The sequence below is a fragment of the Pygocentrus nattereri genome, chromosome 10 (assembly GCF_015220715.1).
Source record: "Pygocentrus nattereri isolate fPygNat1 chromosome 10, fPygNat1.pri, whole genome shotgun sequence".
Taxonomy (NCBI): domain Eukaryota; kingdom Metazoa; phylum Chordata; class Actinopteri; order Characiformes; family Serrasalmidae; genus Pygocentrus; species Pygocentrus nattereri.
In genome coordinates this window covers 40,274,154-40,288,056 of record NC_051220.1, presented here as the reverse complement: position 1 = coordinate 40,288,056, position 13,903 = coordinate 40,274,154, and the positions used below count along the sequence as shown (strand labels likewise).

The 13,903-nt window shown below is 40.3% G+C and overlaps 1 protein-coding gene across 1 annotated transcript in view; it reads right to left on the bottom strand.

The window, feature by feature from the left end:
- Nucleotides 1-6,948: 6,948 nt before the first annotated feature.
- si:ch211-266g18.10 (titin) overlaps nt 6,949-13,903 on the bottom strand; it is a 53,986-nt gene continuing 47,031 nt past the window's right edge. The window contains exons 31-38 of the mRNA XM_037542247.1: nt 13,210-13,257; nt 13,076-13,120; nt 12,811-12,855; nt 12,603-12,650; nt 11,830-11,853; nt 11,293-11,337; nt 11,148-11,186; nt 6,949-8,757 (exon numbers count right to left, since the gene is read on the bottom strand). Of these exons, the coding sequence (XP_037398144.1) occupies nt 8,672-8,757; nt 11,148-11,186; nt 11,293-11,337; nt 11,830-11,853; nt 12,603-12,650; nt 12,811-12,855; nt 13,076-13,120; nt 13,210-13,257 (380 nt within the window). The 3' untranslated portion in view covers nt 6,949-8,671. The remainder of the gene's footprint in view (nt 8,758-11,147; nt 11,187-11,292; nt 11,338-11,829; nt 11,854-12,602; nt 12,651-12,810; nt 12,856-13,075; nt 13,121-13,209; nt 13,258-13,903) is intronic.

The following is a 13,903-nucleotide window of genomic DNA, read 5'->3' as shown; positions in this document are numbered from 1 at the left end:
TATCTATCTATCTATCTATCTATCTATCTATCTATCTATCTATCTGTCCGTCCGTCCGTCCGTCCGTCCGTCCGTCCACTCCATCCGTCCATCTGTCTATCTATTTCTGTCTGTCTGTCTGTCTGTCTGTCTGTCTGTCTGTCTATCTATCTGTACGTCCATCTGTCCATCCACTCCATCCGTCCGTCCATCTGTCTGTTCATCCATCCATCTATCTATCTATCTAAACTGAATTTGTACTTGTCATGCTCTGTTGGACGGGACTGACCTACAGTAACCTCTCCCAGGCGAGCACTCGCCTGAAGTCGAAGGTAATCTCATAATCCCTGGTGTCATTACGTAGAGCATCATTCGATTGATTTGGCCAACCATGTGCTCAGACGCTGCCAGTGAAGTTAAGAGTTTCTGCAGTATGAGATTATACAGAGCCTCGCATGCTACGCTAAACTGTTGACCTGCTTGGCCATTTGGGTAAATAAACTGCTGTGCATCGTAGCTGATATTTGATGCTTATGCTATATTTTAAAGTCTAGTGTTGCGGTTATTTGTCCAAGTCTGTAACTGTTCAAGAGGCTTTTACATTAAAGATGGTCCCTAGCGACCATTCTAGTGGTCACACAGCAGGCTGTCCGGGAATGAACTAATTCGTACACAAAAGCGCCGTAATTGGAGTGGAAACTAATGGGCTATTGTCTTCTGCCTTCACCTCTGACCAAAAGTGGGCAAGCAGAGCCTCTAACTGCACATAATGACGCCATTGAAATGGTTCATCTGAGAATCTTAATATAAACCAGTCTGATCACAATAAACCAGCGGCGCTAATATTGGATATGATTAGTCTCATGCTTTTGGACGGGTCTCTGCAGCCACATGAGCTGTTATGTCATCTGTGTTTGCTGTGGTCTCCGAGGCTCCAGTGGCCTGGTGTGCCTTTAGTGTGAAATGTATGTCAGTGTGGCCTCACCAGTGGGGCCTCTGCATGCTAATCCTCATTAGAGGGCGCTTCCCAGGCTTTTTTTCCACATCTTCCTTAATACAATCCCCTGCCATTCATTCATGCATTTTGGTTCCTGACCTATGAAAAACTGTCTTATGCCAATTTTCACATGGATATTTTTGTGCATTGTGAATCCCTGTGATTGAGTAACTCCTTTTTAGCTTGTGGCTTCTGTAGCAGTTTGTCACCCAGCGTGAAAGCTTGCCTTAATCATTTTTCCCCCCTTTTTAGAATCCTGCTGGCCTAACCTTAAGCCGATTTTGGCTCGTCTTCATGGACTGAGAGTAGCCCGTTCCCTGCTGGCCAATAGCCTTCAAGCGTTAGAGTGACATCACTGTCAGATGATGCCCTTGCCAAGTATCATGAAAGGAACGAACCCTTTTGTCCTGGTTGAAAAGAAAAGAGGCAGCGAAGGTCTGGGAAAGACGGGAGCCTCCTCCTCCGCTCGCCATGGGAACTACTAACAGCGAAGGAAAAATATTTCAGTGGACAATGGGCAGATTGTAATCAGGCAGCGGTCCAGGACTACAATGTAGCCCACCAATGAGGGGGAGGCTTCAGTGTAGTGCCACTTATTACTACATCAAACCCTGCAGTGATTAATGACATAATGATAATGATGTAATAGAAAAGCTATTGTTTCAAAGCATGACAATAACTAACCCACTCACTGATTACAGTCACTGCAGTCCACTTTATGAATAAATTATGAAGCCACTTACTTGAAAATAAATCTCATTACATTAACTTGTGCTAGAAGTTTGGTCATTTAATTTCCTCACTTTATAATAACATTATACATATTTAAAACATGATGTTTTGGTCTGACAGTGACAATATATATTTATTACTTTTAACCCTCTAGTCCACAATGTTGCCTCTGGGCAACAAACTCATTCATTTCCTCACTTTACAATAACATTGTACATATTTAAAGACAACAGCAGGGTTAACAACAAAGGGAAGGGTTTGATTAAGGCAATAAAAAGCCTGTACTTGGTCTTAGTATCTCTGAATGGGCACATTTAAACCTCTTTTTTTAACATTCAGTATCATTTTTTGTTATGAGAATTTGCAGAAATGTGTTTGTTGCCTAGAAGCAACATTGTGCGACAGTGGAATGGATTCAGCCAATCACAAGCCAGGTCTCACCACTTCAGAGAACACGGCTCTACATTATTTCTTTTCATTCTCGCACAATGTTGCCTCGAGGCAACACACTCCAAACTAACCCCTGCATGCATTATTTATTTTTTATTTGTTTTTGAATTTTTAATAATCAGGTCAGAAAAAATGAATCAGGGACCGTTTGTGCCAGAAAAGTGACTTGAATTAAAATAAAATAAAAAAGAAAAAAACAGGAAAAGTGTGCTTTGTGTTTTCTCTCATTTATCAGTTTTCTAAAATGTTATTGTGGTAGTTCTAATTGTGCATTTGCCGTTTTTTTGTTTTATGTCGTTTTATTTCTTTACAAACTTTTAAACAACTAAACATTGATTTTACAGAAACACGGACGCATCAACTAAACCTAACAAATGTTTTCAGTGTTTATTGTATCCGCTATTCACCTTCATTCCAGCTTCCGTTCTTCTCAGGACCCTCACTTTCAGCTCCTCAAAGAACCTGCAGACACGCCTCCAAAGTTCAGTCTGAGAAGCTGGTTTGATTTTCTGAACTAATCAAACCCATTCAGTGGTGCTGAGGTCTGGACTCTGGGGTGGTCAGTCCTTCGTTCAGCTTCTTTGTTTGATGTGTCCGTCTTCTTTCCTCAGTGAGGTTCTTCTTGATCAGCTACACGTCCTTTCAGACCCACAGCACTGAGTGGTTTTCTCACAGTGGAAGGATGGACAGAAACACCTGTGGATGTTTTCAGATCTGAAGCAGCTTGGTTTTCTTGGAAGCTTTAAGTGCTGTTTATCTGATGGGGGCAGTTTTGGGGTTGACCAGCTCTTCCAGGTGGTTGTTAGGAGGAACGTTTTCTCTGTAGGTCTTAATCAGTTTTTGAACTCCAGATTTGGAAACTCCTGTATTCTCACTTCATCTCCTTCATCATGCAAGTGAATTGTTTTCTCAGAAATATCTCCTCAAAATGATGCACTTGTTAATGACTGATTTGCCTGGAAATGAAATAACTGGTCTCTACTTTTGATTAGTAAATAAACGAGACTAGTTTTTAATACACTTTTACTTTAGTTTGAACTTAATTGCATGTTTAATTCGCACATATCGTGAACTCAAAGCGTTTTTTCAGGACAACCTCAGTTATATATTGTTCCAGTCAGTGCTTTTCTCTATAATGTGGGGGACTATTTAGACCCGCTTAGCATGCCAAAGCCTTGACACACTCAGAGTCCTGCAGTGCATACCAATAGACTAAATCAAATACCTCCAGCGGAGTTCACTGGTTTCCTTCTCAACACGTCTGAGTTGTATATTTACAGCAAGTACAGTCAGCAAGTTCTGCCACTTTGATCCCACTTGAATATTTGGACTGTAAAACTGAAATAAACTGATTTCAGGTTTATTGCTTTGCAGTTTTCAAAAGGCTGTTTGAGTTTAGATTGTAGAGATGTTAAAAAGACCTCCGTCCTGGATCATGTGCACTCCTATATTGCCCCCTTGTGGTTATTCACTGTTCATGCAAATTGGTCTGCAAACAGGATTTTAAATATTTTGACATTTTGAAAACATCATGGTGTTTTATTAAAAGCCCATCATGAAAATCACAAAATTTAAAAGTAAAAAATAAACATAACTTCTGCACAGGCCACGTTTTACATCCTACATTTGCTCCAATCAGTTAAATTCAGCAATTTAACGGTAATTTTGCCTTAAGATTTGCAGTTCAGTTCACATTTCCCTTAGAAAAAATGAACCGAGCATGGAATTGACCCAAACCTTCATTTGACTGCTTTGCATTCCTAGAAATAATAACTCACGCCAGTTGCATTAATAACTATTTATTGCAGCAGAATTTACAGTTTCAGGGTTATATACACCTCATTTTCTTACAATTTAAAATAATTACAGCCATAGTTACTTCAGTTATATGTATGTTGGATTTTGAAACAGATGTATTCGTACTTAGGTTATAATAAAGCCCACTGATCAAATAAATGAAGTCATTTATTACACTGGGCCTCTTTCTGGGAAGTTTTGAAATAAATATAACTCCCAAAAACATCTACAGAATCTGAGGAAATAACATTTGTGGAAATATACTAATTACAGTATGTTCCAGACTAATATCATTCTCTAAATCACTCAGTTTGTCAGCACTTAAATACAGATTTACACAAAACTAGTAGCAGAAAACTTCATGCAGTTCGGCTCAAAATGTTCTCCATACAGTAGGTGCATATATATATATATATGTATATATATATATATATATATATATATATATATATATATATATATACATACATACATACATGCACCCCTGTTATTACTCATTAATACAGTATATTCAGGCCAGTGGTGGTGCTTTAGTCTTTAAAACTGGCTTTGCATGTTCAACAACAGCTTTGTGTCGTTCACTGATCCTGGTTAAACGCACACTGTATAAAGCACCACTGTGGCCTCCCTCACTGTTCTCGACAACACACTGAGCTCATTTACATAAAGCCCAGCTTCTCCATTCACTCCGTCCCTGTTCATAGCGCTGCGCTGTATATGAATACAGACTTCCTGCGCATAAATCTTCTCTTTAAAGTAAGAAATGACATTAAAGCCACAAAACGTGACATACTTGACAAAGTCATGTAAACAGTAAAGGTAAAAAAGGGCAGGTGGTATTAACATTAAAGTTTTCCCCCTTTGTTTCATTCTGAAAAACACTTTTCATTAAATACATTTTCAGAAAATATTGGCAGAACCAATAAAATAGCACAGCTTAAAATTCAAAGTGTTTTGGTACTTTTACTTGGTGCTATGTAGACCCCGTCTTGCTAAGCCTGTAGCTGTGCAGTCTGCCACTGCATGGACAAACTATTCTAATTTGTCATATGCATAACAATAATGATCAGAATCATCATAATGAGTTATTTCATATTTATAATCCCTAAAATAATATGAGTAGTGTGTGTGTGTGTGTGTGTGTGTGTGTGTATGTATACACACTAATCAGGCATAACATTCTGACCTCCTTGTTTCTACACATCAGCTCCACTTACTGTATAGCTGCTCTTTGTATTTCTACAGTTACAGACGGTAGTCCATTTGTTCTTCAGTGGTCAGGACCCCCATGGACCCTCACAGAGCAGGTGCTATTTGGGTGGTGGATCATTCTCAGCACTGCAGTAACACTGACGTGGTGGTGGTGTGTTAGTGTGTGTTGTGCTGGTGCGAGTGGATCAGACACAGCAGCGCTGCTGGAGTTTTTAAGCACTGTGTCCACTCACTGTCCACTCTATTAGACACTCCTACCTTGTAGATGTAAAGTCAGAGACGACAGCTCATCTGCTGCTGCACAGTTTGTTTTGGTCATCCTCTAGTCCTTCATCAGTGGTCACAGGACGCTGTTGGCTTGATATTTCTGGACCAACACAGTGCTGAGAATGACCCACCACCCAAATAGTACCTGCTCTGTGAGGGTCCCTGGGGGTCCTGACCACTGAAGAACAGGGTAACAGAGTATCAGAGAAACAGATGGACTACAGTCTGTAACTGCAGCTATACAGTAAGTGGAGAATCAGGGAGGTGGTCATAATGTTATGCCTGTTGAGTGTGTGCATAAATATCTATATATATACTGTAAAAATAAAATGTGTCATAACTTTTGCACAGGCCACTTTCTATACTAAAAAGTGTGTTCTCTGTACATGTATTAACTTATATTCACTTAGAAAGTCAATAAAAACAATTCGACCACGGGCGCCCAAACTTTTGCACACAACAACACTATTAAAAAAATGTCTCGTCAGGTCAACCTAAAAAAATGACTTCATGGGGCAACAAGTAAGCGAACTACTTTTTTTTTCCCAACCTAAATAAAAACTTTGAATGGACCATTTTTTTCAGTCAATGTAATTCAGTTCAAGCTCTTCTTACAACATGAAGTTCTTTAGGTTGATCTGTCGAGCCATTTCTTACAGCCTTTGTTCCCCCTCTACCGTCTTCAGTCCACAATCATATCATTTTGACAATATTGTGTTTAACTTCAGTCAAAAATAGAGATGGCATATCATTTTCCTTTTCTGATGTCTTCTGATACATCAGTGGGCATCACTGTCCACTACTTGCTCTTTAAAAGCTACTAAGCTGTACAGTGAGATATTTTTCATTGCAGCCCTTCTCTCGATATGATGATCTAAAAGTGGTCTGTCGTAGTAAAACTACTCAGTCGCTCTATAAATGATGCAGAATGAGCCACACGGCTAACATCGCGTCACACGGACTGAGCAGATCTGTTACAGGACTGAATTACATTCACTCCTTATTCACTCCCAAATCTCACCCAGCACTTTCTGCTGACATCAGCTCCACGCCCATCAATACTGAGACACCATCTCTAGATAAAACAGTAAAAGTGAAGTTTGGTCAGGCTTGAAGGGCTCAGCGCTGGGTAAAGACCCGAGACTCATACTGACCCCTGGCCTCGTCTGTGGTCGTGCTGTTTACACGTCAAGAACATTTCAAGTTCAAACAAAGCGTTTAAGCCATTAAAGTCAAATTTCACCAAAACGTCTCTGGCTGGACATCATTTTCTTCCTGTGCTCAGCTGGTGTGAGGTGAGCAATGGTTGTTTTTAACAGAACAGTACTTTTAATGTAACATCTGACCACATACTGTACAAGCGTGAAAGGGAAATTCCACCAATATTTCAAATTTTCTGCATAATCCAGAGGTTGAGATGTAAACAAAGCCATTCAGAGTGGTTCGTGTGAAATGGTTCACTGTAGAGAAACGTACAGGCTCAGATTTCTTTACAGTGGTGGTGATAGGAACCAGGGGTCACCATGACAACAACACAAATACAGCTTATTTACTATCCAGAACCACCAGAGAACCCACACGAGTCTTCAGTGTTTTATACGTCATTTTCAAATGGCAAAATAGCAATAAATCTGAAAAATATTGCTTCTTTGGGGACTATTTCTCTATTCCTTACCTCATCTTCCACCAAAGTGAACATAAACCTTCTCAAACCTGCCGTAAAATAACGTCTCAGACATTCATGAGCAGTTCACGTAGGAACTTTCTGTGAGGAGCTTTTAGAGGTGGACGTCTGGTTCCCATCACCACCACTGTGAACGATTCTGACACGATGAGTTTCACTAGAACAGAACGTTTCACACCAAACCGCTGTGAACCACTTTACATTTCACTGATTGAATTATTCAGAGAGTCTGAAAAATCAGTGGCGTTCCCCTTTAATGCTGATCTCAGCAATAATTACCACGTCTTTCTTCTTTCCTTAAAGTTATAGTTCTGTTATAAGCTGTAATCATTCCAGCGATACATATCGATGGGAGTGAATAACACAAGAATGCATGGAAATTGATTCTTAATAACAAGGAATTAATATTATAATTAATTCATAAGGAAAATAAATGGAGCAATGCTCAGTTTTCAGAAGCAACGCAGGTTCCACTCATCAGTGCAGTGACACTCATGGGGACGCACTGTGTTAAAAAAACATGAACAGCTCAAAAAATCTATATTCTGACTTGGGTTTCTACATATTTGGCTACATGATCCATGATGCCACATCAGCTGTTGAAAGGATGATGTAGGAAACGCCTCTCTGTCCATCATTTTGATAGAAAACAGTGGAATGCTTTAATCAGCACCCTATCAAAACGAGGAACTGTACCAGTGAGGCCATCAGTTTACTTATGAAACCTTGACCTCGTGCTTAGTTGATCTTCCACCACAGCACAAAGTTTTCTGTGATCAGACAAGTGATTTGTTTTGCCTTCACCTGTCAGAGTTTTCACGGACATGTAGTTTTCCATTCCTTATTAAAAATACATACAACTGAATAAACAGAAAACGAGATGCGAATGCATTCTGGCTTTGGAAAACACTTTAAAGGGCCCATACCATGGAAAACTGACTGTTTCTAATAAAAAAAAAATCACTATTAAAGTTTCAAAATGTAGTCCACACAGTCCATGTGGGCAAACTAAGCTGTAAAAGCAGCCTGTTATGAATTCTACGCATGTGTGATGTCACAAAACATGCATATATTTACGTATTCCAGCCGAGTCAGCTGACAAGGCGTTTAGCCCCGTTCATTCTTGCTGGAATAATAAGTAGTGTTTCAACACATAATAACAAACTGCCGGTTAGATTCTGAGGGATAGAAAGAGGTCATCTAAAAATGAATGATGACCCAAATAAATGTGATAAATGGACCTAAATGGAGGAAAAACATCAAATGCGATCAAATGTATCATATGGGCCCTTTAACGCAAGCGAGGCCTGCAAGGTAAACGACAGCCTGATGCCTCCAAAACACCAAACTTACTGAAATATGGTCATTTTAAGACGAAAAGGAATCAGGTCCGTCTTTGAAAGCTCATCGAGGATTATATTATACTTCCCTCGGCTCTTGTTGGTGTGGATATAGAGGACCAGCCGTGTATCCGCTGGTAGATGAGGCCACCACTTTTAACGGTTGTCGTTGTGGTCGCTTAGTGTGACGCAGAACTTGTTTCAGTTTGGCAGTCATAAATAGGGTGGGGAGAACGGGAAGAAGGGATACTGCATGTCATATTCGTCCACGTAGAAGCACTGGAAGTAGGGCACGTCCTCTGAAAACGCAAAGAAGACTTGTCATTGCTGATCATTTTAAAAGAAATCGTCCGCTGCCGAAATCATCAGTTTGGAGAAGATAACATCATTTCCTGAACAGACAATTAAATAAAGGAGCCAGGTAGAGAGACCCGCCCACTTTCTATTTGTCTCAATTTACCCAAAACACACGGAGCCCCGCTGGTGACATCCGTATAAATAAAAGAATGCACGGCCACGACTTAGTAACGCGTGGGAATGAGATGATTAAGACGTGGCCACGACTTACCAAAGCATGGGAACGAGCTCCTAATGCATGGCCATGACTTAGTACGCCTCGATCTCGTTCCCACACCTTACTAAGTCATGTCCATGCATTAGGATCTCGTTCCCACGCATTAAGAAGGCGTGGCCACGCATTATTTTTATCTATACAGGATGTCACTGCTGCGTGCTAAAACTTCTACTCAGGAAGCTTCTACTCATTCACACAGGAACTGGCTACGGGTAGGAAAGCAGAAGGATGTATGTATGACATTACTTAAAAAACTGAAGAGTTTCTGGCTCGTTTGTTTTTTAAGGGGGCATTCATAACAGTTCATATAAGAGCATGTAAGTGCTCTTATTTTCCTTGTTGTCTATGAGGCAATATGCACCCTGACTAAAAAGCTCTAGCCCAAACAAAGTTCTTCACATTTTTAAACAACATTTCAAAGCTACATTTTTAAGATAAAAAACTGTTTTGTGCTGCACTAAATTTTATCCACAGCTGGCCAATTTACATGTGCGGCGTTTGGCAGACGCTTTTATCCAGGACAATTTACAATGGGATCGTTTTACACAGGTGGGTGAAGGTGATGTTGGGAGTCTTGCCCAAGGACTCTTATTGGTATTGAATTCCAGTCTACAGCATAGAAGGCTGAGGTGTTACCCACTACGCTATCCCAACCATGCTGAGGATTCCTCGTCACTCCATCAACTCCAGGAAAAGCTATATATATTTATATATATATATATATATATATATATATATACACATACATACATATATTATGGCAAGCCGGACAGGAAATATTTTATTAACTTTGATATATATATATGGAGTGAACATTGATATGGAATAAAAGTTGCTGTTGAAGGGTTGAGGATGGCTAAAATAACCAAAACTGTGCATCAATAAATGGGCATTAACTCTGATATCTGAAATCTGATAAAGTGACCAGTATCCGCACTCTTACTAACTCTGAGCTGGACATAACATAATACAGCTAACGCATGCATACAATGTAACTAAAGCACTACATAAAGCTGTTTAGTGAGTGTGTGTGTGTGTGTGTGTGTGTGTGTGTGTGTGTGTGTGTGTGTGTGTGTGTGTGTGTGTGTGTGTGTGTGTGTGTGTGTGTGTGTTTGGGGGGGTCAATGCTACAACACAGTCAACCCCCAGAAGTCCCTCTCTGTGCCAAATAAAACATTTGATGTTATTTTTATTTTTGAATTATATTAGTCAATTTTTTTAATTTGACCCATGTATATAAAGGTTCATTCCATATCTATCAAGGTTCATTGTGTATATATAAAAGTGGATCAAACACTGAGAAAAAAATATAAAATAGAGAAATAAAATATAAGTGTGTTGTAGCATTGAGCCGATGTCTATTATCTTAAGGCTGTGCTGACCTGTAGCTCCAAGGTCAGAAACAATGGCCCAGTGTCCCATGGCTAATCTCAGGATGAAACAACTGAGATACAATTTACATCTACAGTGATGATGGAGACGTTCAGCTCCTTTAATTTGTAGCTCACTAACACTTTCCAAGACCTCAGGTTAACCTCAGTTCAAACACAGAGAGGTCAATGAAAGTTCACTATAGAGTGATTGTGATAAACTATAAGATCACACATTAAAGAGTGAACTGTGACCACACCGCTCACAAACAGGCAACAGACCTGGAGCACACCCAGTTTTAAAAGGCATCAGCTGAACCCTCCGCCCCCCCAAAGCAGTTCCCACTCACTGATGCCATCAGTATAAATCACCGGTCACTGTCATAAAAGGCTGTAACTGAAACTAAAAGTATTAAAAATGTAACATGAAACATCTGCGATGATTGTCTATTTAAAAACGACAACATTGCACAAAAGCTCTGATTCATTTTGGACTCTCTCATGAGTGCCCCCTAGTGTCCGACAGCAGATAAGACACTATTTAATTCTCCCTAATTAGACATCCTCTGGCTGGAGGCCATTGCCTGTTTGGCTGATGTACGCTGGGAGCTAAAATAGAGCAAAAGGATCACAGTCCTTCAGGACTGTCCATCTTCTGGAGGTTACAGGGTGGGTTTTGTTGGCATTTACCACACTAGAACATCACAAAAGTGGTGTTGGAGCTATTTTACTGAACGGAACTCACCTTCTTCCAATTCTTCCTCCTTGGTCACCTCAGGCTCTTCTGAAAAATAAATAGGAGTGACAGATTAGTGCACAATAATCTTTATATCTGAATGAGAAACCAGCAAATTGCAACAGACAATGATCTGAACTCTCGTGATATTTACCTTTTGTTTTCACCTCTTTGGTCACTTCTTTCTCGGTGGGCTTTTCTGTGAGGGAAAAAGGAAAGTCTACTGAGCTTCAGGAAGAAATAAATTCAAATAGATTGGCCTTTATTCCCTGATTGCTCAAACCATCTTTGTTAGAATGTCAATATGAATCTTACACTGGGGTAAACAGAGTAAGACTAAGAGATACTTTTTTAATCCCACAAATGGGGAAATTCCACCTCTGCATTTAACCCATCCGTGAATTGAAACACCACATACACACACTAGGGGGCAGTAAGCACACTTGTTCGGAGTGGTGGGCAGCCCTATGCATCTGTTTAGGGGTTAGGTGTCTTGCTCAAGGATACCTCAGTCATGGACCGTCAGCGCTGGGGATCGAACCGGCAACCTTCCGGTCACGGGGCCAGTTCCCTAACCTCCAGCCCATGACTGCCCCATGTAGCTGTCATCTTTCAGTTTACATGCAATATAATTGGAAATATGGTTCTCTTATTGTTTACAGTAAATACATCATAAGTGATTTTCAATTACCTTCTTCTTTGACTGCCTCAGGTTCTAAAACAGAAGGAAATTATAGTTGTTAGAAACATTGATCTGATATATTCATTTTAGGGTGAAAACAGACTGAGGGCAGGGACTGAGGGCAGATGATGTGGCAGATATCTCAACACTTCAAGACATTTTCAGAATACATGGTATACACCAACTGTCCACTTCATTAAAACCACCTCCTTGTTTCCACATACATTGTGCATTTTATCAGCTCCACTGACCATACAGGAGCACTTTGTAGTTCTACAGTTACAGACTGTAGTCCATCTGTTTCTCTGCATACTTTTTTGGCCCCCTTTCACCCTGTCCTTCAATAGCCAGGACCCCCACAGAACCACCGAAGACCAGGTGTAAACACTGTGCCCACTCACTGTCCACTCTATTAGACACTCCTACCTTGTCCGTCCACCTTGTAGATGTAAAGTCAGAGACGACAGCTCATCTGCTGCTGCACAGTTTGTGATGGTCATCCTCTAGTCCTTCATCAGTGGTCACAGGACGCTGTTGGCTGGATATTTGTGGTTCTCAGTCCAGCAGCGACACTGAGGTGTTTAAAAACTCCAGCAGCACTGCTGTGTCTGATCCACTCACACCAGCACAACACCCACCACCACCACGTCAGTGTTACTGCAGTGCTGAGAATGACCCACCATCCAAATAGTACCTGCTCTGTGGGGGTCCATGGGGGTCCTGACCTGACTAGACTCTCTAACGTAGAATCTCTAACATAGTGAAGCCACTTCCTGATGTACCTTTCTTTGCAGGTTTCTTTACTGGGGTCACTTTCTCCTTTGGGATTTCTTGTAGGAGGAAAGAAATTAATATTCAAATACATGCTAATTTTGAAAATGAATGTCTTGTGGAGTGCAGATCAGCGAGCAGAGCACTTCCAAAAATACACCTCACAAATGGCCTAAACAGTTTTATTGTTCAGCGTAGATTTAATTCTGAAATATTTACCTTTCTTTTTAGGTTCGGGCTTGATTTTCTCTGTCGGAGCCTCTGCTACATTGGAAAGGTTAATAAAAAAATAGATATTTGTTAGATCTGAACAAAAACTATATTGATATTTTTAGCACATAAGTAACATCAAAAAGTGCACAAAGAATTTAGGGGAAAATTATTCAACATTTTCACATATTTCATTTGTCGAGATGAAAGTCTAAATGGTTTGTTTACATCTTAACCACATAATTATGGAGAAATTATGGAGACACACAATCACCTTTCTTTGTGGTGGCTGGTTGAGTGATGTTCTTCATGGTCCGCCCTATACGGGGGATAAAATATCCTCATGTGATGTGGATCCTCATAGTGTAATTTCTTAATGATATAATTCAGCTCATTTTATATGCGTACCGCTCTTTACTGCTGCTGCTTTAGTGATGTTTTTCAGAGCCTCACGTCCTGAAAGAGACAAAAGATTTGATGAACAATTGACAGGTTTGTTTGTAAAACGTTGGTTGAAGTTTGCTGACTTTGGCACCTTTCACTACAGTGGGGACCTTAAGCTTCTCTTTCAAAGGCACAGCTCCTGTTAAGATAATTGATTGATTAAAAGTTTGTGTGCACAAAGAAAATTGTGGAGTGATTTTAATACAGGACTTAAGGTGAAGGCAGAAACAGACTTGTGGCTGAACTGAAGCTCTGGTTAGTTGCAGTGGTCAGCGCAACAGAGCCAAATGTTACACTGGTGTCAAAATGTGTAGCGTCTCACCTTTACTGGTAGAAGTTCTCACCATACAGGTTTAAAACAGGACTCTCTCCATACAGAGACATTATGTTGCTCAGTGACAGAAACCATGTAGATGACATTTGTAATGAGACGTGACCTTTTTCCCTGTCATACTGTCCAAGCGAGTAAATGTCAGCAGGTTGTACTGGGCCACTACGGAAGACTTTCGAAAAGCAAGCCGACACATACAGACAAAGGCTGTTCTTACTGTGAGGGCAAATTAAGATTTGATATTTTATGCCTATTTTTGAGACTCGGTTGTAATTTCCTGTTAAATGTATGTTTTCTGCTGTTTTCCCGACTCTGAAAAATCCCTTG